This window comes from Colletotrichum aenigma (assembly GCF_013390185.1).
Source record: "Colletotrichum aenigma strain Cg56 chromosome Unknown KSG_Cg56_contig10, whole genome shotgun sequence".
Classification (NCBI taxonomy): Eukaryota; Fungi; Ascomycota; class Sordariomycetes; order Glomerellales; family Glomerellaceae; genus Colletotrichum; species Colletotrichum aenigma.
In genome coordinates, this window is record NW_023500916.1 from 3,513,956 (window position 1) to 3,538,698 (window position 24,743).

The 24,743-nt window shown below is 57.1% G+C and overlaps 8 protein-coding genes across 8 annotated transcripts; 4 read left to right on the forward strand and 4 right to left on the reverse strand.

Moving 5' to 3' along the window:
- Positions 1 to 1,139: 1,139 nt before the first annotated feature.
- Positions 1,140 to 2,525, forward strand: aofH (putative flavin-containing monoamine oxidase AofH; the record flags this gene model as incomplete). Its single annotated transcript, XM_037330042.1, has 1 exon — positions 1,140 to 2,525. One exon carries the CDS (start codon positions 1,140 to 1,142, stop codon positions 2,523 to 2,525), a length of 1,386 nt encoding a protein of 461 aa, XP_037171732.1.
- Positions 2,526 to 2,747: 222 nt separating this feature from the next.
- Positions 2,748 to 3,737, reverse strand: CGCA056_v014801 (uncharacterized protein; the record flags this gene model as incomplete). The annotated part of the gene is made up of 3 exons (XM_037330043.1): positions 2,748 to 2,985; positions 3,037 to 3,458; positions 3,516 to 3,737. 3 exons carry the CDS (start codon positions 3,735 to 3,737, stop codon positions 2,748 to 2,750), a joined length of 882 nt encoding a protein of 293 aa, XP_037171733.1.
- Positions 3,738 to 5,739: 2,002 nt separating this feature from the next.
- Positions 5,740 to 10,887, forward strand: CGCA056_v014802 (putative peroxisomal-coenzyme A synthetase; the record flags this gene model as incomplete). The annotated part of the gene is made up of 3 exons (XM_037330044.1): positions 5,740 to 6,701; positions 6,753 to 7,052; positions 7,104 to 10,887. 3 exons carry the CDS (start codon positions 5,740 to 5,742, stop codon positions 10,885 to 10,887), a joined length of 5,046 nt encoding a protein of 1,681 aa, XP_037171730.1.
- Positions 10,888 to 11,915: 1,028 nt separating this feature from the next.
- On the forward strand, positions 11,916 to 12,620 carry yesU (Uncharacterized protein; the record flags this gene model as incomplete). The annotated part of the gene is made up of 1 exon (XM_037330045.1): positions 11,916 to 12,620. The coding sequence occupies one exon, from the start codon at positions 11,916 to 11,918 to the stop codon at positions 12,618 to 12,620; it is 705 nt and encodes a 234-aa protein (XP_037171731.1).
- A 1,454-nt stretch (positions 12,621 to 14,074) lies between these two features.
- Positions 14,075 to 15,550, reverse strand: CGCA056_v014804 (uncharacterized protein; the record flags this gene model as incomplete). Its single annotated transcript, XM_037330046.1, has 3 exons — positions 14,075 to 14,349; positions 14,397 to 15,407; positions 15,457 to 15,550. The coding sequence occupies 3 exons, from the start codon at positions 15,548 to 15,550 to the stop codon at positions 14,075 to 14,077; spliced, it is 1,380 nt and encodes a 459-aa protein (XP_037171729.1).
- A 1,036-nt stretch (positions 15,551 to 16,586) lies between these two features.
- CGCA056_v014805 (Calcium channel YVC1) lies at positions 16,587 to 18,675 on the reverse strand (the record flags this gene model as incomplete). The annotated part of the gene is made up of 3 exons (XM_037330047.1): positions 16,587 to 18,223; positions 18,276 to 18,406; positions 18,461 to 18,675. The coding sequence occupies 3 exons, from the start codon at positions 18,673 to 18,675 to the stop codon at positions 16,587 to 16,589; spliced, it is 1,983 nt and encodes a 660-aa protein (XP_037171645.1).
- An 877-nt stretch (positions 18,676 to 19,552) lies between these two features.
- Positions 19,553 to 20,188, forward strand: CHMP5 (Charged multivesicular body protein 5; the record flags this gene model as incomplete). Its single annotated transcript, XM_037330048.1, has 1 exon — positions 19,553 to 20,188. One exon carries the CDS (start codon positions 19,553 to 19,555, stop codon positions 20,186 to 20,188), a length of 636 nt encoding a protein of 211 aa, XP_037171727.1.
- Positions 20,189 to 20,369: 181 nt separating this feature from the next.
- On the reverse strand, positions 20,370 to 23,516 carry BTRC (F-box/WD repeat-containing protein 1A; the record flags this gene model as incomplete). Its single annotated transcript, XM_037330049.1, has 2 exons — positions 20,370 to 23,281; positions 23,339 to 23,516. The coding sequence occupies 2 exons, from the start codon at positions 23,514 to 23,516 to the stop codon at positions 20,370 to 20,372; spliced, it is 3,090 nt and encodes a 1,029-aa protein (XP_037171728.1).
- Positions 23,517 to 24,743: the final 1,227 nt, after the last annotated feature.

Consider the following 24,743-nt stretch of genomic DNA (forward strand, 5'->3'; position numbering starts at 1 on the left):
CTGGCTTGAGATTATTTTTGAAAGTGTCAAACCGTTCCCCATTCACTTTAGCGTTGAACGATACAAGCGGGGAGGCTTCGTCCAAGACTGAGCTTCGCCCGAATTGAGACGTTCGAGAATGGGCTCACATGCTTCTATCTCATCTAAGAAAGCTCTCTCGATGAATATACCAGTAGCAAAATTTCCCCGCAAATGCTGCACAGTTTGGTTGGGCAGCGAAGGGCAGCCTGTGCGATGAGACATTCCGCCAACTTTTCCGAACCTGATCCACCTGTTTCGCGGTTATTTAACAGCTTCAGAGACTTTTCGATGTCGACATGGTAGATGTTGCGGATTTCGGCTTGCCAAAGACCAAAATCTTGGCCCGCCGTCTGACGTGCAGAACGGTAAGAACGAACGGTGCATTTCCCCGTGCAGTCACCAAGCCTTTTTTCGGAGACACAGGCGACATGTGGAGACCCACCTCCGGCCGCACCTCCGGCCGCACCTGCGGCCGATTTGGGGCCGGGAGTGGAGCCTGTGGACGGACAGAGCTCCGGTTTGCCGCAGTGAATATGTTGCCCGTGGCGGCGACAGCTGCATAATATCTGGCTGCCGTTAGGTTTGTGTAGTTACCATCAATCTATCGAGAGAGTATATCATACAGGCAGTAACTCCTTTTGTGCGCAAGCGTCCCTTACATCCAACAAATCCTTTGAACGTTAGTACATTTCCTCCCACATCACCCAAGGATACTCTAAGCTACTGCAGGTTTCGTTCTCCTTTCTCAGTGGCACTGAAAATATGAAAGAGCTCAATGACATCGCACCTTGGCGTCTCGTAGCGACTAAGACCACGGACCGCCCAAGCCGACAACAAAATACGCTAGTCTCAACGCGAGCCAGACACTGTCGCTTTGGCCCATCTAAGATTGCGAGGCGTTGGTGATTGGCCCCGACCGAGACGTGGCTCACTTCCCTCCAAACTTCCCGTCAGCACTAGACTCGTTCCCGTTGACAGGTCCAAGCGAAAGGGCATCCCGCGAACTCCTTTTATTCAAGACGGGAACGCCCGACTTGAACTCTATCAGACGTTTCCCGTCGTCTGCACCCCGCCCTACTCTCTTACAAGACCAGACATAAGACCGCGACCTCAACATCATGGACGGCCCATCGACGGACGGTGCCACGACGTATGACTGCATTGTCATTGGTGCGGGATACTCTGGCCTCGCAGCCGCACGGCTCCTGAAGGACTCGGGGAAGAAGGTCCTTGTCCTCGAAGCGCGCGACCGCGTCGGCGGACGCGCAAAGACGGTGCACCTCGAGAATGGCGACTACTGGGACGTCGGGGCGACGTTTCTCGGGCACAAACAGGACTTGATGTACGGGCTTGCCAAGGAATTCGACGTGCCCGTTTTCAAACACCCGACCGAGGGCAAGATCGTGCTGGCGTACCGGGGGAAGGCACGCAGCTACAGCGGCTTGATTCCTCCCATGCGGCCGTGGGAGGTTCTCGATATTGGAATGTTTGTCAGGAAGTTTGAAAAGCTCTGCGACACCGTCAACATGGAGGAGCCGTGGAGGACGCCGAATGCGGAGGCTCTGGACCGGATGACTGTGCATGAGTGGATGAAGAAGAAGGCCTGGATGCAGGCGACGATTGACATGGGCAACATGGCGTTCGAATCAACCATTGCGGCAAACACATCCTGCATCTCCATGCTTCATGCCATGTTCTTCTTCAAGGGGCTTGTAAACTTTACCTCGGCGTGCGGTGTAGAAGGGGGAGCACAGGAGCATTTCGTTAAGGGCGGTGGTCAGCTGATTGCGGAGAAGCTAAGGGGGTATCTTGGTGATGATCTGGTCCGACTGCAGGAGCCGGTTCGGTCCGTTTCTTACACGGAGAGCGGTGCAACAGTGCAGACATCGAAAGGGGAGTATCAGACCAGGAGGATCATCTCGGCGATTCCGCCCCCACACATCCTGAAGATTGACTTTGAACCGAGACTGCCGGTCGAAAAGATTACATTGCTTCAGCACACGCCAATGGGGGCCTACATGAAGGTCTTTGCGACTTACAAAACGGCCTTCTGGAGAGACAAGGGGTTGACAGGAGAGAGCACGAATCCGACAGGGTTTCTGAGTGTTACATACGATGCAACGCCGGAGTCAGGATACCCTCCCAAGCTCACCGGATTTATCGTCGGCAGCAAGGCGAGGGAGTTTATCAGCTTCAGCAAAGAGCAAAGACGACAAGTGGCCCTAGCGGGGTTTGCTTCTGCGTTTGGACAGGAGGCCTTGGATCCTGAGGATTTCTTTTTTCACACAATGATGGAGGATGAGTGGGCTACAGGATGTCCGATGGCGACTCCTGCCCCGGGAATGTGGACGTTGCTAGGCGACTGGGTTCGGAAACCCGTTGGTGCTATTCACTGGGCTGGCACGGAGACGTCGACAAAGCACTATGGCTACATGGAGGGAGCGGTTTTCGCGGGGCAGAGAGCTGCGAAGGAGGTGCTGGAAGAGTTGAAGTGGAAGATTTGAGACTTGTTATGTGGAGGAAAGGGACACAGGAGTCATGTCGAATTAGTCGTACTTTCCTATATCAGCGTACATCACATTTAGATACCTCAATTATTGACCATCGATATTCTATTTCTGGGGGTGGTTTTTGCCATGCTCTGTTCTATGGGGGTCTATATCTCTCACGATCCGGCTGGAGAAGAGTCTAGGTCCTTGTAAACATTGCTGCAACGCGTCGTCAAATTAAGGAGAAAGAGACATGCAGCCGTCAGCGCTGTCCTCCTCGAAGATGCCTCCGAAGATGATACCCTCGTTGATGCCAGACTCGTGGAAACCAGTCTTTGTAGTGTCGCCAGTGCCGTTGATCGACTTCTTCAGGACGCCAAAGTGGAACTGTCCCTGGCCAGAAATGTCGTTCTCAACCGGCTTGCCCTGGGCAACGAGGGGGGCGCTGCCCTGGGAGTAGTAGATCTGGGTCATGCTTCGAGACATTGTTAGCAGTGGCTTCTAGAGTGAGATTCTCTCTGCTTACTTCTTGGTGAAATCCAATGTCAGCGCAAAGTTGTGAAAGACGCCGTCCGTGAACTTAGTCCTGAAGAGCTCGGGCTGGAAGGGCTTGGTGTTCGAGTTGCCGAAGAGAACCAAGACATCAGGGTCCGCGGGGTGGATGCCTATGAGGTCTCCGTACTTGAGCGCGTACTGGTTCGAGCTGAAGATGGAGCTTTCAAGGAAGACCATTTGATACTCGTGCGTGAGGTTAAGGGGCTTCTTCGGGTCCTTCATCATACTCCAATGAACTGTCTTGATTCCGGCGGTGGACGGGTCTGTGCCGTTGTTGCTCATGGGCAGCATCTCCGCACGGCGGAAACCTGTTTGCACGTTGGTCTCGGTCGGTGCAAAGATGGAGCGGTCATCGATGTTGACTTCGAAGGGCTTGCTGAAGTTCGCATCGAACTGTACAGGGCATCAGCAACGGGGGTTTTCTATCGTCAAGCTTAAGCAGCGACCCACGAGAGAGTTGAGGCCAGTCGGGATGGTCACGACATCGCTAGCCTTGAGGCCCTTGCCGAAGACAAAGCCGTTGTTGAAGGGACTGGCTGACGTATCGAAGTCGGTAGGAGTGAAGTTGGTCGGCACTCGGCCCTCGAATTGGATGGGACACTGCTTGGCAGCGTTAGCGGCACCAGCCGCAGATAGAAGGAGGGACAAGGTGGAAACGAAAGAGGGCGACATTTTGAAAAAATTCTTTCTGATATGTCACACCGAATTGAATGGGAAAAGAGCGAATAGATCGGATGATCTGAACGAATGAAGACGGAAGAGACCTGCTGGGCAATTGTTCACGAGGGACCAAGAATCGTCCTAACCAACAACTTGCAGATCATTCTTGGTTTTATAAAGGCATCGACGCGATATCCCATCGGCTTAGTCTAAATTGTAGATTTATCGCTCCTGGTTTCTCATTCGGTCGGGCCATCTGCACCCTGCTGACAGTTGCGACGAAGCTTCCGGGATGCTGCTATCACGATTCATTCGAGATGACGGACGGTATTGAAAGGGTATCGCAGCGGTCCGTTCGGTATCGCGAACTGGCCGTTCAAATGTGTACTGTCCAATCATTTGGGGGCACAGTCCCATATTCTCTCTCTATTCGAGTCCGCCGGTGGCCGGTGGGATGGGTTTCTAATTTGTCTGAGACTGGAATAGAGTTTAGCTACAGTCCCGGAGCGGATTCCTCTGTAGGCTCGCAGCAGACGATTCATGTCAGGGGCGTAGAAGGCCTGTTCGTCTGTTGTTGAACAGAGCTTTACAGGGGACGTCTTCAGTTACATATGACGACGCGGTAGCGTTGCCGGTGGGATACCACATTCCACATTCCCGGGACCACGTCTATGGGTATCGCAGGATGAGGATGTGGTCATAGGATGATTGTACGGAACGAACCCTGAAGATGGATTTCGGCATGCCAAACTACCCGAGAGAGCCGGACCAGTGGGAACGAACTTGCATCTAACAGAGGTTGTTGTTGCTACAGCCGCATGCCATATCTATAAATCTTCATGAAGTCGAAATGTTGTTGGTCAATTGTCATCGATACGCTGAGCATATAACATCGCAATCAGACACAATTGTGAAATTAAACACCAGACGTAAGGGATCGTTGACGAACACCCGCAATCGATACAGATCATGCCATGGTGGGCCCGAATACTTGCTTTTCTCGGGAACGGCTTTCCGCTGACGGTCGAAGGGCAAGATTAAGTCCGAAGTGCATGTCGTACTCGAACGATGCATCATGACCAGAGCTCAGGAAAAGTGTACGCAACTGATTGATCGGCTCTGTTGGTTTCAATACGCTATCCCTTGCCCTCATTGCATGGCATACACACACACGTTCGAGAAGAAATGCCAAACCCTTGGCGTGGGGAGATAAGGAGCAGGGAGACCAGAACCATGCTACCTTAGCAACACAACTAGCCATCTTGTCTCTTAGCACGTCGGATAGTACCGATCTAACGCTCTGATTCGTCTTTGCAGACTCTTTCAGCTACCAAGCCACATGGCAACCAACAGCAAGACCACTCATCTCCCGTCTGCAGCCCCATCCCTTAACACGCAAGACCTGGACGCTAGAGCCACCCGATGCAGCCAAGCTTCCTCCCGTCGACGATAGTCTATCCCAAGGGTCAGGAACGGCAGCAAACATGGCGCGGCTTTATTCATGTTAAGCTTGCTTTTCGAAGCTGCAAGCTCCGGGAGAGATTTCGCGATTAGGGAATAAGAGACACTCGCTAGACCTTTTCTCCTTGCCTCTATCGGGTCTCGATGGCTGCACTATGGGCTGTTCCAGGCTCGGCGTCTGGACGGCAGATGCATGGCGCCCATGCGGTTCGTCTTGTGTGTAAGTCCTGCAATGAATCCGTCGGGTGTCTCGCCAGAGTTGATGATTTCTGTCCTTCTTCCTCTTGCACATTCGTCTCGGGGGCTTTCCTTCAACGGTGCGCTCTTCGAGCACATCATCACAGTCCTTACCAGGTTGTTGTGTGCGTCCACATTCGTTTCTTGCGCATCGCATTTGCTTGCAGTCAAGTGGTTCTATCGAGATCACCAGCTTTCACCAAGTCGCCTCAGATTAGGTTCTTCGAGGCTTTCAATCGTTTTTGTTGACTGCCTTCTCCCAATTTTAGAGGGCTCTTTCCCAAAATAGCTGGTTTCAACGCGACGATCTTTCATGATGACGCTCACGAACCACAAAGATCTGAGGGGTCTAGTCGACGCTCTTTACCAGTTGACCCCCGACCTTATCAAGACCGATGAACGATTTCTTTCCTTACAATCTTCGAATTTCGATCACGAGGAAATCCTCCGATCTCTCTACGAACCCAAAGAGCCCTCGCTGAGGCCCCTCCACCTCTTGTACACACTCTTGACCGAGATACCCGGCTCCTGGCCCCCACTGCCTCTCATCGATTGCCACACCAGACTCACCAGATGCCTTCCCGAAGTAACCAAAACAAACCCCGACGAGGACTCAAAATGGCTCATTGAAAAGACGAGGAGATTGGTGAAGGAGTCGTACCACTCCTTCGGGCAGTTCATCGGACGGGACGACAGGCCAGCGCTGCGGTCGACGAGTCCCAGCAACTACATCACCCACCGCGGTCTCAGGAACTTTGTCGAATGCTTCCGATTGCCCCTCGAACACGGGACACGGAACCCGATTGTCGCCATCGCGCTTCCGAACGGGCCGCTCTTGGCTGCGGCGGTCATGGCCGTTGCAACGTACTACACCGCTGCGCCCATCAACCCCGCGGTAGGCCCGGAGCAGTTCCAGGCCGATGTTCTTCAGGCCGGCGCGCGGTGCATCATCACCACGCCAGAGGACTACAAGAAGCTGGATTTGAACAGTGCTTGGGTCTCCAAGTCCGGCATCCAGGTCGTCTTTGCCGAGTGGAATCAGGGCGACGACATCACTCTCCAGACAATGGCGGGCTCCCCTCTGCCGATCTCAGACACCCCTCGGCCCAACAAGGCCGACGAGGTCGCGTTGATCCTCTTCACCAGCGGGACATCGGGGACGAAGAAGGTCGTGCCTTTGACGACACACTCCATGGTTGCAGGCATTTCTTTCGTGGTGGATTCGTGGGGTCTGACGTCCGCAGACATCTGTCTCAACATGATGCCGTTGTTCCACGTGTAAGTGAAGCTGCAAAGCGCAGGCTTTTGATTCCAGCTAATGGTGTACAGCGGCGGCTTGGTGAGAAACATCTTCGCGCCCATTTTCTCTGGAGGCTCGACGATATGCTGCCCCGCCTTTGACCCAAGTCTCTTCTGGGACATGAACGAGGAGATCCAGCCGACGTGGTACTACGCGTCGCCGTCCATGCATTCGGTCATTCTGGCGGGGGCAGAGTCACGACCTACGGCCTTGCGGAATAGCAAGATCCGACTTGCATGCAACGCGGCGGGTGGTTTGCTCCCATCGCTCGCCTGCCAGCTGAGGGACACGTTCAACTGCGTCGTGTTGCCGAGCTACGGAATGACTGAGTAAGTCTAGCTCCTTCTCGCGTCAAGCTATCGCGACTGACGCAACGCTAGGTGCATGCCGATCTCGACGCCTCCGCTAGACTACAAGTTAGACCGCCCAGGAACATCAGGAATCAGCACGGGGCCGGACCTGGCCATCCTCGACTACTCCGACGAACGTGTAGCACCCGGCGAAGTGGGAAGGATTTGCGTCCGAGGAGAGCCGGTGTTTTCGGGATACCTCAAGCCGGACGGATCTTTCGACAAATCGCCTTTCAACGAAGATGGTTGGTTCGATACTGGCGACCTGGGATATATGGATGATGGCGGGTATCTATACATCACGGGTAGGAGCAAAGAGGTCATCAACCGTGGCGGGGAGCTAATCTCGCCTTTTGAGGTTGAGAATGCCATCATGGCCGCATCGATGGCTTTCGGAACGCCGATTTCAGGACGCATCTCGCAGGTGCTCGCGTTCTCTGCAACTCATGATGTCCTTCAGGAGGTTGTAGGAGTCGCCATCGTCCCCGCCGTGGGTAGGCCCCGAGTCGACTTGAAGACAATCCAGAACGCACTCAAGCAATCGCTGCAGCAGGCGAAGTGGCCCGTTTGCATCGTTTACATGGAAGATCTTCCGAAGAAGAACAACAAGATCTTGCGAATCAAGTTGGCTGAAAGGCTGAAACTGCCAGAGCTGACAGACGCAACGCCTTACATCGAGAGACACTGGGAAGCCGACTGCCCTCCGCCAGATACCTCTCTCGACGTGCCAATATCCTCTCGCCTGTGCATCATAGATCCCGACGAGCTAGCCGCTTGCCTGTGCTCCATCACGCCAGCGAGCTTTGAGGGCTATCTCCGCTTCGACTCGAGACTCGGCATGGCTGAGGCCTTCCTCGCACCCAAGACTCCCGGGTTAGAGCCCCTTAGTGTTGAGTTCTTGGACCATGTCCGGCAGGAGATGGCGACTCAAGTCCACAACTACATGATACCCAGCAAGTTCCATGCCATGAGGCTGCCGCTTCCTCAGTCCGAGAAGGGAATCATCGACGAGACGAGACTCCAAGAAGACCTGAATCAGCTTCTCGCCGACCAGCTTCAGGGCCTATCAAGCACGACCGAGGGCAAGGTGACCAAGATATTCGCAGAGGTGCTCTCATGCAGCCCCTCAGACATCCCGACGGGAACCGACTTCTTCAGCTTGGGAGGAGACTCCCTCAGCGCCGGAAAGCTCATGTCCGCACTCCGGTCAGAGCTAAACACCAGCATTCCAATAAGTCTCATCTTCAACAACGGAACGGTCACCGAGATCTCAGCGCACATCGACAAGATCTCCGCCTCGACCTTCCACGACGAAGACGCCAAAGCGAACGACGACCACCTCGTCACGACCGAACCGAAAAGCTCGACAAACCCATGGCTGATGGCCGTCCAGCTCCTTCCACTCGTCGTCTTCTACCCCATGCGCAGAGCTCTCCAGTGGACCGTCTTCCTTGTCGCCCTCGCGCAAACCCAGTTCTGGCCCACCAACGAATCCGTTCCCGGGCGCCTCTTCAACCTCACAGCCTCCATTGTCTTCGCGCAGATCATCATGAGAATGACCATGCCGTTCGCAGGCATCATCGCCAAATGGGCAATCATTGGACGCTACCGCGAAGGTGTCTATCCCATGTGGGGTCTCTATCACACCCGCTGGTGGATGGTACAGAAGATCGTCAGCCTCTGCGGCGAGGGCATCTTTGGATTCTCCGACTACACGATGTGCATATACCTGCGCATGCTCGGAGCAAAGATTGGGAAAGACGTCAAGCTTTCCGGCGTCTCGTTTGGGGAATGGGATCTCCTGGACATCCGCGACGGCGTCGTCCTCGCCAAGTGTATCTGCCGCCCGTTCGCGGCGGAGGCCAACACTTCGATGTACCTCGGACGCATCATCATCGGTGAGAAGGCCTCCGTGGGCTTCTCTTCAATCGTTGCGCCGGGGGCCGTCATCCCGCCCAACACCTGCATAGGACCCAACTCGTCCAGCTGGGAGCTGGATGATGCGGATGAATCGAACAGGGACACACTTCCAACAAAGGCTCCGAAGCCGCACTGGCTGCTCACAATTCTCGGGACCATGCCTCTATTAGCCATCGGCTGGCTCCTGTCGCTGACCCCGTGGCTCAGCGGCCTCGTCGGCATGGTCCTCAACCAGCCTCTCAGCAGTCACTCGCCGATGAGGGACATCCTCGAGTGGTTTACTCACAGCCACCGCGTGGGATACCACTACCTCGCTTTAATCCTGCGATCCATCTTCACGCCCTTCTTCGTATTTGGCTTCGCCGTCTTGGTGAAATTCCTCTTGGACGCCATGTTCGGTCCGCTCAGGGGCGGCCCCAACAAAACCCGAGGCAATATCGAAACCTGGCGGACGGATCTCATCCGAAAGCTTCTCCCAGGTGCCCGTCTCCACGACGTCACCGGGCTCTTTGGCTCGCACTACGAGGCCACCTCAGTCGCCGTCCGCATGATGGGAGGGAAAATCGGCAAACGGGTGTACTGGCCCGGCACCGGCCCCGTGATCACCGACTACCACCTCCTCGACATCGGCAACGACGTGGTCTTCGGATCGCGTTCTCACTTGATCACCTCAGACAGCATCGGTTCAGAGAAGATCATCATCCAGGACCGCGCCATGATCGCCGACCGCGTCTGTCTCCTGCCGGGAGTGGAAGTCGGCGAGCGGACCACCATGGGCTCCGGCGCGTTGACGAGACGGAACAAGCTGTACGCCAAAGGCGGCACCTTCGTCGGCTCTAAGGGCGGAGACGCCGTCTGTTTGACCACCTGCCGCGAGAGCTTCAAGCAGGAGAAGCGAGCGAGCCGGTACTTCCCCAATGAGAAGGCCATGGCCGCCGACAGGCTCATCGTGCCGCGCAAACCCCTCCCAACTCCCGCGCCGAAACCAACAGCACCCGCAGCCCAGCCAGACGCAAACGACGCGTCCCCGTTCGGAAGGGCCTTCTACCTCAACCAGGCATCCTACCGCGTCCTCGGGCCCGGCACCATCTTTCTCTACTCCACCTTCATCACCGTCTTCACCGCCTTCTACTGGAACGTGCCCACCATCTCCTCGATCCAGCTCATCAACAGCGTCTACGACATCTTCCACGCCGAGAGCAAGAACGACTGGTACGCCGTCATCCTGCTCTACGTGCTCTCCTTCGCGGGCATCTCCGTCCTCATGACCCTCCACGCGGTCGTCGCGCTGGCGCTCGTTGTCGGTGCCAAGTGGCTCCTCCTCGGGCGCCGGCAGCCGGGCAACTACGACTGGGACAAGTCGCCGTACTGCCAGCGGTGGCAGCTCTTCCTCGCGATCGAGCGGCTGCGACGGCACTGCTACCGCGGGCACGGGGTGCTGGGCATGCTGACGGGCACGCACTGGATGGTGCTGTACTTCCGCGCGTTGGGCGCCAAGATCGGCAAGGACTGCGCACTATTCGCCAACGGGGAGCCGAGCCTGATGTTCACCGAGCCGGATTTGATTACGCTCGGAGACAGGGTTGTGGTGGATGATGCGAGTGTTGTGGCACATATCAATACCCGCGGCAAGTTTGACTTGAACCGCCTCGAGATCGGGGACAGGTGTGTGTTGCGGACGGGCAGCAGGTTGTTGAGCGGTGCCATGATGAAGAACGATAGCTGTCTTTTGGAGCACACTCTCATTATGGGAGGGGATGTGGTCGAGGCGAAGTGGACGATGCAGGGGTGGCCGGCCGAGAGGTTCTCTGGTTCCCGAGTCGGGGTCACGGTGAACAAGGACGACGACGAGAGTGATGTTGATAACATCATCGACTCGTATAACACGTGGTGATGTGGGATTAATAAGTAATGTTTCTTGTATATATTATGCATCTCAGCAACGTGGCGGATTGGATCGCAATATTGATCACCGCTTCGTCAAATACAAATACCGCTTCTCATGGATCGTTGCTCCGTGCTGCCTCCGTTCCGGCGGGATTAAAGTGGAATTCATTGTTCCGGCCGAACGGACAGCCCCGCTCTCTTCAAGGACTGAAGTTTACCGGATCCTTCGGCGTCGCGTTCGTCCCATTGATGAGGACATATCCAAGGATGCTCGCATCTTGGCAAGCTTTATAGGGTCACAACAGACTTCCATTCATCTTCAAGTCAGATTTAGGCTCATTGCCGGATGCAACGCCGATCTCCACCCTTCAATTGGTGGAACTTGAACCAGCCATCCGGACCTCGATTGACTGCGGACCTGGGTCATCATGCGCAGGAATCCGACGAACTCATCGCTCACACCTCATCCGACGTTTCCAATCGCGTGCTTGACGGACGAGCAATCAAGATACGCAATGTTGAAAAGAAACCCCAGCAGCACTCAGTGTTATTGAGAAATAATCACATTTTCTTTGATTAATCACACCTTTCGCAATCATAATCACAACATCGCAGACGTTGCAGTAGCTGCCCCTCCTGAGTTTAGCTCATGCATCCGTCAACCTCCCCCGTCTCCACCGCCGGGGGACCCCGGACTCGGTTCATCTCGGTGCAGCATCACACCGTTGGCGCAAGACGAAAGTTTTCCGATGCGCTTCTTTCGACCGCGCGCCAAGATGAGAGAAGAGGGGGAGCTTGAAATGAGGAAACATTTACTGAACAGAAAAACATTCAAAAAGCACCGTCATCCACCCAGTCTGAGAATGTAACCCTTCTCCATCGTCTTCGTCCTCAATCTCCAAAGGCAACCCGCGCACCGGGGACGATCCGACTACACGCCGCCCACCCCGCTCCGCACCCGCGCCGAACCTCCACCGGGCCCTGCACCCCTCCATCAAAATCACCTCCCTCCCCAACATCCTCCTCTCTCCCAAGATGCGCCCTCTCGCCCCCCTCCTCTCCCTCGCCCTGCCCGTCATGGCCGCCGAACAGCTCCTCTACTCCAACCCGCTCAACTCCACCGCCGACGTCGCCACCTGGATCCCCGAGGGGCCTCTCAACGTGACCGCCGTCAACGGCACCATCGAGCTCGCCGGCGCCGGCGGCCCGGACGACTACTTCGTCTACTGGGTGCCCGAGGTCTTCCCCGACGGCATCCGCATCACCTGGGAGTTCTCCCCGCGCGCCGAGCCCGGGCTCGCCATGTTCTTCTTCGGCGCCGCCTCCGCCGCCGACGACGGCAAGCTCAGCACCTTCGACCCCAGTCTCAAGCCCCGCAACGGGAGCTACCCGCAGTACCACTCCAGCGACATCCGGACGCTGCACGCGTCGTACTTTCGGAGGCGGTGGCCTGAGGAGCGGGCGTTCCACCTGGCCAACTTGAGGAAGTCGCCTGGGTTTCATTTGGTTGCGCAGGGAGCTGATCCGCTGCCCCCTGTCCCTGATGCCGCGGGGGCGTTTTACAAGATCGAGGTTGTCAAGGACAAGAGGAAGGTCAAGTTTAGTATTAACGACCTTCCCATCTTTGAGTTCAATGATGACAAGTCGACTGGGCCGGTGATTCGGGATGGGAGGATCGGGTTCAGGCAGATGCAGCCTCTGGTAGCTCGGTACCGCAACTTGCAGGTTTGGAAGCTATGAGATTGGGTGAGATCTGGCTGGAAGATGGTAATGTAATGAAACAGACGTTTTTTGAGGGCTTCCAGGAGAGGGGATATCTCAATCGCAACTTGCATGACTGCCAGATACTTTCCAGGAAATAGTGTTTAATATGAATGCTTGCCTATTGGTAGTTGGCTCAAGATCCACCAAAACAATTTCTGCCGTCAGGGCTGTTCTTACATCTCTCGCGCCAAATTGGCGATTCTGTTCACCGTCACATGGCCCAATAGCCGGCGGATGGATGGTTAAAACATTCCCGCAGATAGTCAATGACTTAACCATAGCAGTAATAGAGCATCTCATTTCTTCACCCTTTTTTGTGATTTTCTTGACCTTTTGGGCCTCGCAATTCTTGGCATTTGCGAAAGCTTCGTATCGGATGTGTATTTGCTTCTACTGCAGTGGTCAGTTCTAAATAACCGACCCGACAGCATCTCGAAAAGCGTTTCAAACCCCTCTTCGGTTCGTCGTCCATCGTCACCGCCAGAGTCTCTGGAGTATTGCACAACTAACGAGGCCTATCCAACTATGAGAGTACGCAACCAAACAGCCCACATACCCTTTAGAGGCGAAGATGGCCGATACTTTCGGAGCCCGCGGGAGTAATCATTACCTTGCTATTTGACCAATCCATTCCACAATAATGGACCCAAGAGCAATCGAATTGCTGGGGAAAAGCCAACTTCAGTGACATCCCTCCTTTTATAATCGGAAGCATTGCGGCATTAGGAAAAGGACTAGGACCACCACCACAGCACCAAGGTGAGAAAGCTCCTCTTATAAATCACTCTTAAACAGCATAGTCTAAAAACCAAAAAAAGAACAATCGTAGGCAGTGGTCGCTGTTATGTAACAGGATATCCCTGCCTGGCGCCGTACCCATCCAACCTGAAACAGGCCATCACAGCCAATGGATGACTTTCATACACACTCCATCACAAAAGGGCAGAAGCAGTTAGAAGGGTGGTTGTGCACTTGTCTTCATTCATCCATTGGGTATACGAAAGGGATAAGAACTAGACGGCAACGCTGAGCGGCGGGCAAAGAATCCAACGCGAAGTCCAAACAAGCAGAAAAGCAAGTATCAAGACCAGACAGAGCCTTGGAGAGGAACCGCCGCAGCTATGCATTAGAAAACGGAACAGTGGAACGCTTAATCTTGTTGTGAACCACGCCCATTCTCCTCATCTTCGTTCTATATGTATCATATCCAATAGATCTGCTTGGCTGGTGGGGAGCATGCACTTTCACAGAGACGGAGGAAGACGCCCAGGATGTCTGCAGTGAGGCGAACCATCGCTATCTGGCAAGATAAGGGGTTCTTGATAAATCAACTCAAAATGATGCTGGCATCGGGAATCACTTGTTTTGAAGTTTGCTGACAGGTATCTCTATGCATTAAGAACCGATGATCGACTTAACCATCAGCTGTCTCAGTCATCATAGTAATCATGCAACTCCTCCTCATACTCCTCCCTCGCCTCACGCAACGACTCGCGGTCGCTGCTGCTGCAGCTCGACTCGCGGTCGCTGCTGCTGCAGCTCGACCCCCGCGCGCTGGCCAGCTCCTCCTCGTACTCCCTCCTGGCCTCCCGCAACGACTCCCGGTCGCTCTCGTCGCGCTCGTACTCGCGGTAGCGGTGCTCGGATCCGGAGTCGCTGCCTCGTTCGTATCGCTCCTGGTGGCGCTCTTCATCGGAGTCGGAGTCTGCAGAACTGTTAGTAATCTGGCTTGACAAGAGACAAGCAGCATACCCAGAGCGTTCGCAATGAGGGCTCCTCCTATAGCGCCGACAGCAAGACCACCCGCCACGCCGAGCAGCATGTTACTGCTGCTGCTGCTCTTCTTCTTCTTTTTCTCCTCGCTAGCCTGCTCATATTGCTGGCCGTACGGGTGTCCATACGCCTGCTGCTGGGGCTGACCGTACGGCGAAGCTTGCGGCTGTCCATATGGCGATCCGCCACTGTACGGGGATCCTGAAGGCTGGCCATGTGGAGATGCGTGAGGCTGTCCGTACGGAGATCCCTGAGGATGTCCATAAGGCGATCCCTGAGGCTGGCCGTATCCAGGCTGACCATACGAGCGGTTCGGGTCATGATACTGCGGCTGCTGCTGATGAGGCTGGCTCTGCTCGTAGCCATGTCCCGCGTAGTACCCCGCAGCAGCGCCCGCAACCGCTCCCGCCGCCACCGCGCCAGCAGCGTACTCCGCCGGTGAGTGACCGCCATACCCCGGCTGAGGCGAGTGCCCTCCTCCCGCATACCGATCCTCGTACCTCGGCTCCGGCGCAGGCGGCTCCCACTGCGTCGAGTTGTTCGGACTGACGTAGTACCACCGCCCGCTCCGCTCATCGAACCTCTTGGCCCAGCCGTCCGGCAGACGCGGCGAGGGCGGGCGTTCATAGCCGTGCTCGGGCGGCGGCGGGCGGTACGAGCTCGCGCTCTCCCCGTACGGGCGGTGCTCGGGGCGCGGGGACTCTGAGGGGTAGGGGCTCTGCTGGTCGCCGTAGCGGTGCTCCGGGCGGGGCGAGTCCGTGGGATAAGGGGCCTGGGCGCCGTAGGTCCCGGCTGCGGCGGCAGAGAACGCGCCCGCACCGTAGGAGGCGGCGGCGGAGCGCTCTGGGTCGGCGGTGCCGAAGGCGTCGGGGTGCTCGCGCTTGTACTCGTCGGCGCCGTTCTGGGGGCCGCCGGCGTAGCCTGAGGGGGGCTGGCCGTCGTAGCCGCCGGGGTGGGAGCCGTGGTTGCTGTAGCCAAAGTCCTTTGATCCTGGGGGCGGGTCAGAAGGAGCCTGCGGGAGTGATGTGAAGAGGCTCACCGTATTCGTGCTGGATCTCGGGATCGTCGGGGATGGTGAAGCCGCCTAGCTGGGAGGCCAGCTTCGCGACGTCGAAGTTTCCGAATAGCGACATTTTTTTCGTGGTTGATGTGTTGCTGTGCGGTAGTGACTGTCGAGAAGTTGGGATGAGCACCAGGTGAAAAAACCGTGGGTGTCGTCGCGCGACTGTGGTGAGGTGGTTGTGACCTGAGTGCGTCGCGGGGTCAAGTGACGACGCGATGGCGGGGTGTGACTTTTTGAGGTTGGTTGGGCCACGAGGGGCCGCCAGAAAAATCAGATGCGAGCACAAAAGTACACAACAGAGAGGCCAACCAACACTAACCGGCGGACCCTCCCGTGGTCGACTGGAAGGGCTAGTGCCTGCGTGACGGAGGATTCGTAATGTGGTTTCTTGGTGCTGCAGGCTGCTGCACGTCAGATTGGCTCTGTTTGGTTTTGTTTGGCGACGATGGGACGCACCTCCACGTGTTTCTCGGCACCTCGGAAGCGTGGCAGCTGGGCGTTGTTTTGGTGTTGCAGCGGTGGAGGGGCTATCAACACCCAATTTTACTGCATGATAGCAGAAAATCAACAGTGACATTCGCGTGGCAGGGACCCCCACGTTCTGCTGCCATCGTCTGAAGTCCGCCGCGGGACGACCCGCACATCTGATAGGGCTGAATCAAGATGGGAACGTCTTTGCATTCCTGACTGTCTTCTGAAGTATTCCTGCTATGTATCTCTCTTTCGGCCTATTTTGTATCTATCCAGGCATTCCTCGACATCAAGGTCAGGAAGAGCCTAAACCACTCGATATCCTTTGCTAAGAATATCCCTTAGACTTGGTAAAACAGGAAATAAAGAAAATAGTGTAGACGATGAAAAAACAGAGGTGATAGCAGACATTAAGCAAACACATAAGTGCCATAGGATAGTCAAAATTCTTCACAGGGGTAAACATCCCAGGGGTAGGTAATGAACGCTTCGAAACAAACAGAAGACTCCATTCATCATACTGGACCGATGAACGCCAGCAAATGCTACTCACAAGTCTACCCAACCCCCAAACGCCCATTCTTCTACCAAGACCCATGACCTACCCAACATAATCCTACAACCCGTAAACCACCTCACTCATCATGCTCCAACACCGCCGTCCGAACCCCCGCCCGCAACCTCACCCCCTCCTCCTTCTCCTCCAGCGCATCCAGCCCCTCAATCAGATCCGCCACATCAGGCGGCGGCCGCGTCTCGAACACGGCCTGTATATCCCCGTGCGGACTCAGCCCCGAAAACCTCCACCGCCGCCTCCTCCCCCCTCCGCCCGCCATGCCCCTCCGCGCCCGCCGCGAGAACAGCCGCCGCTCCCACAGGCTGATCAGCAGCAGCGTCGGCAGGTTCACCACGCGTATCAGCGCCACATTCACCCGATGAAACGTCTCCGCCTCCACGAAGAACCGCACCGGCGCCAGCACCACCAGCGCAAACACATTAAACGGCGGCGGGTACATGAACAGCGCGTCCGACCTCACCCCCTCGAACGTCAGCACCGCCCTCCGGAACTGCACCTCCGCCTCCTCGCCCTTGACAATCTTGGAAAACGTGTTCGTCAGCATCGCCACCAGGATCGTGAGGAACAGCGTGTTCCCCAAAAACGCGAACCCGATCATCAGCGCCGGGCCCAGCAGCACGTGGAACTGCACGCTCTCCTCGATCCCCGTGCCGTCGAGCCCGAACCAGATCCAGAGCATCCATTTCCCGATCGTGAACCAGGAGGGTGTCTCGTTGAGGTTGTCGTTCGAGTCGATCAGCCACTGCAGCGCCAGCAGGAACCCCATGAAGCACCAGCACGCAAGCAGCGACACCAGCAGAAAGTCCGCCATCATCGCGTGCAGCGAGATCAGCACGATGTTGTCCGGCGCGATGTTGAACGCCACGCGCGTGAGCAGGATCGGCGCCGCGAGCGGGAGCACGTGCGGGCCGTGGCCGTCCGGGAAGCTGCCCGCCGCGACGTCGTACACGCGCGCGAGGATGTAGACCCCGTAGATGCAGGAGAAGGTCACGTCGAGCCAGGACCAGAGGTTCTGCGCGTGCACCGCCCAGCCGTGCTCCACGATCGCCGCCACCTCGTCGAGCACCCACCCCGCCGCATAGATACAGAACAGAAACTCGTACACCTCGTTGCTGCTGCGGCGGTACAGCATCGCCATGAAGTACAGCACCATCAACAACAAAAACTGCCCCAGCTCGATCAGATTCCGCGCGCGCGGCACGATGAGGCGGTAGTGGTTCAGAATCGGCGCCTTGCGCGGGTCGTACAGCGAGATGGGCCGGTACTCGAAGTGGTCGGGCAGGATGTCCACGAAGCTCAGCGGCGTGTACACCACGCGCCCCTCGTACACGGCGGTGACGACGCGCTGGCAGCCCGCGGAGGCGATGAAGCCTTTGCTCTCGGAGAGGATGGCGAGCTCGAGCGCCGTGAGCTTGCGCTCGTGGCCGCCGGGGCGCGGCTGCACGGCCCACTGCCGGCGGCTGCGGCCCTCGAACTCGACGGCCGAGGGGGCGCCCTCGAAGGGGTCGAAGCCACCGACGAGCATGCGCGAGAGCGCGAGCAGGCCCTGCGCGCCGGGGTTGTCTTCGTGGAAGCGGCGGAAGAGGCGCGTGGCGACGAGTTCGGCGAGGGCGGCGCGGGCTTTGGCGAGGGGTCGGTGGATTGTTGAGGCGTGCTGGCGGAGGAAGTACAGGCGGTTTGCGAGGAGGCAGTAGACTGTGCCGGGTGTCAGTGTCTGGTGGTGGCAGGTGTGAGGGTGTAGGCGTACCTATCGTGACGTCCTTTGGGTTGTAGAGTCTGTCCACGAGCGGCCGGACAATGCGCACATTGAGCCGTGCGTCGCTGAGCTGGTCGACGGTGTACGGGTCGTCTATGCTCGCGACAATGAGGCGGCGGACTCTGGCCTCGGTCAGCACATGCTCTGCACCTCTCACATCCACGGAAAGCATTTACCGATGCATCGATACGTATACAGGCAACGCCTCCCCCTCCTCGACGGGCCCTCTCACCTCGTCGTCGCCGAGACACGCCTCCGTCTCGGAGCCGCCAGCGGCCGCGGGCTCTTCATCCTCGTCATCATCCCCAAACCGCGGGCTGAGTATCGGCTCGTGGCCCGTCCACAGCTTCTCCTCCTCCATCTGCGCCAGCTCCTGCTCCGACCGTCTCATTGTACGTCTGCGTCGCAAGTACATTCACGTCTTCACAGTCACATGTGGGAGGTCTTTTCTCTTCCTTGGGGGCCGGTCTCTTAGGGACAGTCTAAAAACGTAGATGGGAGAAGAAGGGAGGGTTTGTGAGTTTACGATAGCCTCGCAGGGTTGCTCACATAAAAGGGACGCGGAAAACGGCGACAGGTATCCTTTTAGTCATGGTAATCTTGGCATGCTTCATTTGCTGCGATGCCCGGCACGGGGGAGAACCCATTAGGTAACGGGTAAACGGGCGACTCGTGGCACGTACGCGGATGGCTTACCCCTGAAAATGGACATTTGCAGGGCAGCGGCATATCGAAATGTTCAGTTTGCGAATGCAGACCTGTGATGAGAAGACCAGGTATGAATGCATGCTAGGTCAGCCAGGGGATTGTGGTATGTCATTCGATTGGGGGCGGTTCGGTGGAAGAAGTTTGGCCATAGCAGACACTTGTCCGGCTATTCGAGTTATCCAAAATCGGAGGAGTAGCATAGGTTGAAAGTGTGAACAGGAAATTTGAGAATCGCACAAATTGCGATGCTCGGAATTCGGCAGTCGACATCGTATTTGATCTCGGTTCCTGGTCCGGAATGAAGCTGAAAGACCGGGATTGGTCGGCCAAGCCTCACCACAGGCCAGCAACATGGCACATCGGATAAACTCGGCTCCGATCTCACCGCGGGGTCTATCGATATGGACGCACCCAAGCTCCCGGCCATCCTCACCCGCCGTCCACGCAACGTCATCCAGGCAACCAGCACCTTACTCACCACCCTCCACCTCCCGGCACCACCAGAACCGCACATCGCCAACCCCCTCCCATACCGTGCCCGCGGCACCCACAACCTCACAATGAACCGCCTCTTCGGCGCCGCCCCCAAAGGGCCCAAACCGACCCTCAACTCCGCCATAACCAACATCGACGACCGCATCTCCTCAATCGACGTCAAGCTCTCCGCCCTGACCGCCGAGCTGCAAACCTACCAGTCCAAGCTCTCCAAAATGCGCGACGGCCCGGGCAAGAACGCCATCAAGCAAAAAGCCCTCAAGGTCCTGCAGCGCCGCAAAATGTACGAAGGGCAGCGCGACCAGCTGCAGTCCCAGGTCTGGAACATGGAGCAGGCCCAGACGATGCAGGACAACCTCAAGAACACAATGGCCACCGTCGACGCGCTGAAGACGACCAACAAGGAGCTCAAGAAGCAGTACGGCAAGGTGGACATTGACAAGATCGAGCGGCTGCAGGACGAGATGGCGGATTTGATGGACATCGGGAATGATATCCAGGAGAGTTTGGCGAGGAGCTACGATGTGCCTGAGGATGTGGACGAGGCGGAGCTGGATGCCGAGTTGGAGGCGCTGGGTATGGAGGCGGAGCTGGAGCCGGAGATGGGCACCGTGCCGAGTTTCTTGCAGGACGAGCTGCCCGACTTTGTGGACGAGGAGCCGGCGAAGGAGGGTGCCAAGGTCAAAGAGGCTGCGGGTTAGAAGTGATGATTGCTTGCACGGAAAACACGGCGTTGAGGGCGTTGGGCCAGTTTGCGAGCACGTGTCGTCCATTACTCTTTGAATTTATACATCTACCGTCCAAACGCCACTATGCCATGATAAACCTGTCAACTTCCCCTCCTGATACAATTATGCTATGTCTGTGACTGCTGTCCAACATCTAATCTACTGATCCAAAGAGGCAGAGGCGCGCCACTTCGCGCAGCTCCTCGTCGCCATTCGTAAAGTCCCACCCAACAATGACAGTTGTCTGACTACAACAAATGATTCTGTGGGCGTCGTACTGCAGCTTGAACACCCGCGCCGGCCCGTTGTCGGCGTTGGCAATGTGCGGGTGGTGCGCCGCCGCGCCTCCATCAGCGTCCGGCACCGGGTTTTGAGCTCCCTGCACCGGGACGGGCGTAGCCTGCGTTTGCACAGGGGCGCCGGGCTGTGTGGGCTGCGCATTGGCTGGGGGCTGCGACGATGAGCGAGCCTGGCCCTGGTTCTGGTTCTGACCCTGAATCATCAAGTGCCCTTGCACCGCCGGTGATGGCGTCTGCGTTGCTCCGGGCGTAGCCGATCGTTGAGGGATATTCGTAGGCGCTGAAGTAGTGCGCATCGACTCGAGGTTGGCAGTTGTCGTGTGGGCAATGTAGTGCCGTCTCGCAGGTCTTTCAACATCAACAGCAGGAGCCTCAGATGGGCGGAACGGGGGCGCAGAGAAGTCGATCTGCGTCAAGTCAAACCCGCCGGGCGAACTGTCGTCTAGCTCAAGCGAAGGGAGCGTGGCCGGAGCAAGCGGCTGAGCCTCGCGAGTGGCAGCGGCAGTCGCAGCGGCTCGAGCACGAGCTTGGGTAAACTGGATTTCCAACGACGCAGCCTGCAGAATCTGCCTCAGCTCGGTCCTCGTGCGCGGGTTAGGTTCTCTGGCAATGGTGGCCTGGATGTGAGAAGTGTAGGCAAGCATCGTAGGGTACTCCATCAGGGCGCTTCGCAAGTGCTGAGGTCCTTGAGGTACCGTGATTTCAATCATGTGCATGAATGATTGAGCGGACTCCGGGGTGATGGTCGCAATGATGGGCTGGTCGATGGATGTTCTGACTTGGTCGATGGATGTTCTGGCTTGAGCCTGCGCCTTTGCCTCAGATGCCGCTCTCCAGGCGAGCTGCGCCGCCGCCGCACCTTCTTCTTGACGCAAACGATGAACGTCCTTCCAAACACCCTCCTTGTCGCGGCGCCAGATGATGATAGTCTGATCGTACGAGCCGGACACGATGCGGGCATACTTGCCGCCGCCACCTCCAGGAGGAATGTTGGCGCCGTAGGCTGTGATGTCCTCGGGCTTGCTGCTGCCGGCGTTCCTAGGTCTGCTGCGGCGACTGCTACTGCCCTGTTCCCCGTACGGACTGACTTCTCCCTTCTGAACCGCCTCGAAGTATTTCTGATCGACTCTCTTCGCCTCCAGCTTATCCTCCTCGGCGCTGTACGGGAGATCGCCGAACCCAGCCTGAACGGTTCGGACAAGGTTATTGTGAGCGCGCAGGCTGGCTACCTCGAGACCAGTGAACCTATCAAACACCTTGACCTCGTTGTCGCTGCTGCCACTAACAATTCTTCGGCCATCGTACTGCACGCACGCAATGCCCTTGCTATGGCCAACGACGGTTCGGATGCAAACCTGCTTCGCCCAGTCCCATACCTTGATATTGCGATCTCCGCTGGCGGACACGATTTCATTGTCGCAAATCTGAACAGCGTTGACAGCGGCGCCGTGGCCGTCCAAGACACCGATCATGGTGTAAGGGGGCTTGACCGGCAGGTCGTCCATCGGGTTGGAGTATCCGTAGTCTCGCACGTGGGTTGGGACGGCATAGATGATGTCAGAATCCCCGTATCCGGGGTCGCCGTACTTGAGCGGCCTACGGTTAAAGATCTTGATCGACTTATCCTTTGAGCAAGTCACCAAGATGCGCTTGTCGAACTTGACATTGAGCACAGATTCTGTGTGCGCGTGTGACAATCGCTGGATCATTTGCCCTGTCGAGAACCGCCAGAGAATGACATCAGAGTCACTGCTGCCGGACACAATCAAGTCCTCGTCTTTATCCGCGTCGAACTGCAAGCACAAAACGGAGCCGTTGTGGCCCTCAAGCGGTTTTCTCAACAGCTTGTAGTTGATCAAGCTCCAAATGCGGATCGTGCGGTCCCGACTACCGCTGACGAGGTATTCCTTGTCATATTGCAAAGTATAGATGCACTCTGTGTGGCCATCTTGGGGGCGGTCAGGACGAGGAAGCTGGAAGTTGGAATACCTGCCGAGCTCCCAGTTCCTCTCGAGACGCCGACGCATCGTGTAAAGGTACCTCCAGTTGAGACGATACTTGGAGCTTGAGGCGTCCCAGGACCACAGCTTGGACTCTGGAACACCGGGGGGGCGCCCATCACAAGCGTTCGTCGGGACCATGGACGGCAGCGAATATTCCCCAACAAGCGTACTCTGGTGGAGCGGGGATGCTATGCCCTTGCCCTTGGAGTCAACTCTGTCCGCACTACGGCTCTTGGACCCTGAGGAGCGGTCCATGTCGACATCTACAGGTGTGGGCGTGGCGGAATTTCTGCCGAAGCCGGTGAAGGACGACGCGGGGCTGCCGAAAATGCTGTTCCCGGTCACGGACTCCTCCGTCTTTAGGGGTCGGTCGACGTCGGTCATTTCCAAATCGTTATCTTCGGAGATGGCCCGCTTCTTATACGTGTGGCCGTCCTCGGATGATCGAACCCGGTGGAGGGTGTAGTTCTTGTGCCGCTCGTTGAGGCTGTCCTCGTGTCTCTGGATCGCCTCATAGTCGGCCTTCCAGCCTTCAAGGTGGTACAGCTGCTCCCACAGCTTCCTGTCGAGAGCCAGCTCATGCCACGCGCGGCACGAGCCGGCGACGCGGATTAGAGCAACTGGGTCGAGGTAGCCTAAAATCTTAAGACAGACTTCCGGAGGCAGGTACTGGATGAAGTCGATGTAGAGGCGGGGGTGCATTCGCTTGACGAGCTCGACGACGCCGGAGGTGGGCATGTTGTTGATGATTGTCATGGCGAGTTCTGCAGGAACACACAGTCAGCTCATATGCATCAGCAACTCCTCGCCGCGATACTTACCCATCTTCTCGTCGTTGGTCAAGCTGGGGACGCGCCTCTGGAGGATGGCCGTCAATTCCTCGTGGGCAGGCGTCCTGCCGCTGGTGCCAGAGCTCGAGGCATCCTGGGCGCCGCTGAAGCTGGGGTTGAGGGGGTCCTCTGAGTACCCCTCGTCGGGCTGAGTGATGAAGGCGGCCATTGTGGGCGGCGGGGGTCGTCGGGGTGGTGAGATGCAGCGCGGGCTGTGGTCGCTGCAACTCTAGTGATGGGACGTGTCGTCGCGGGCCATGCGGGCTGGCGGAAGAAGGCTGAAGGGCTCGTGCTCGGCGGCGGAAGCTGCGCAGAACGACGGGGGATCAGACTGGGTTTTGGTTTGCAGCGGCAACAACGGTGGCTGACGGACGGGGGAGGCAGCCGCACGGAGCGAGTTCGAAGCAAAGTCTTCAGAGCCTCAGGCAGGGCAATACTGGCGAGGCAACACTGGTGGTTGGGTTGCGAATTGATGCCGGGGTCAGCGGTGCGGGTGACGTAAATGGGGCGGATGATGTTTGGTGCGGTGGTGATGTCGACCGCGATGCAATGGCACGGTACCGTCTATCGTTGCATCCAAAGAAAAAAAGCAGGGAAACGATGCTTGATGGTTTGTTGGTTGATGGATGGGTCGAGAAGATGGATGGAAGGGGGAGAAAGGAACAAAAAGGAGGAGATGAGATGGGACGAAATGGGATGTCAGGTTTGCTTGTTGTTGGTCGGTTGGTTGCAATATTTGCCTTGCCTGCCTCCAAGCTGCAGTCAGTCAGTCGGTGGGTGAGAGCGGGAGGGTGAGGTGTGGCTGGAGGAGGTTCCTTTTTTGGGGCGCAAGTTCCCGAAGGATGGAAGGTCGTCCCGCCTTAACTGGCTGGGGAGGGGGAGGGGGGCCTTGGTCTTGGGAGTTGGGGCTTTGGAGCAGCTGGTTGGTATCCCGTACCTCTCGCAGTGGGCGGCTTTTGGGGTCGCAGCAGTTGCAGCCTGGAGCCTGTTTCTGTTCTGGCTACTCAGTAAGTGGGAGGAGGGAGGAGGGGAAGGAGAAGAGGACACTCCCGCTGGAAACAATGCGACGCCTGCCAAACCTGCAAGCCGCACGACTGTGGCGTCGCGGATTGGCCGGCTTGGGGGAGGACAAGAAAAGGCAGCCCGCCGCACATGGGAAGGATGCACAGCGACACAGACTGACAGACCAAACCTCCTTCACATTCACCACCAGCAGTTCATCAAACTGTCAACGGCAATGAGCGGCACCTCAGCCGGCAAGAGGGGCACCAGAGCAGAGAAAACAAGGCAGAGGCAAGCCCCCCGTCCAGGGGTCCAGCGTCCCTGAACCTCCCCCTCCACAGCATTCCATCCGTGGCGTTGAACCCTGAGCCGATTTTCAGTCGTGCGGAGTCCC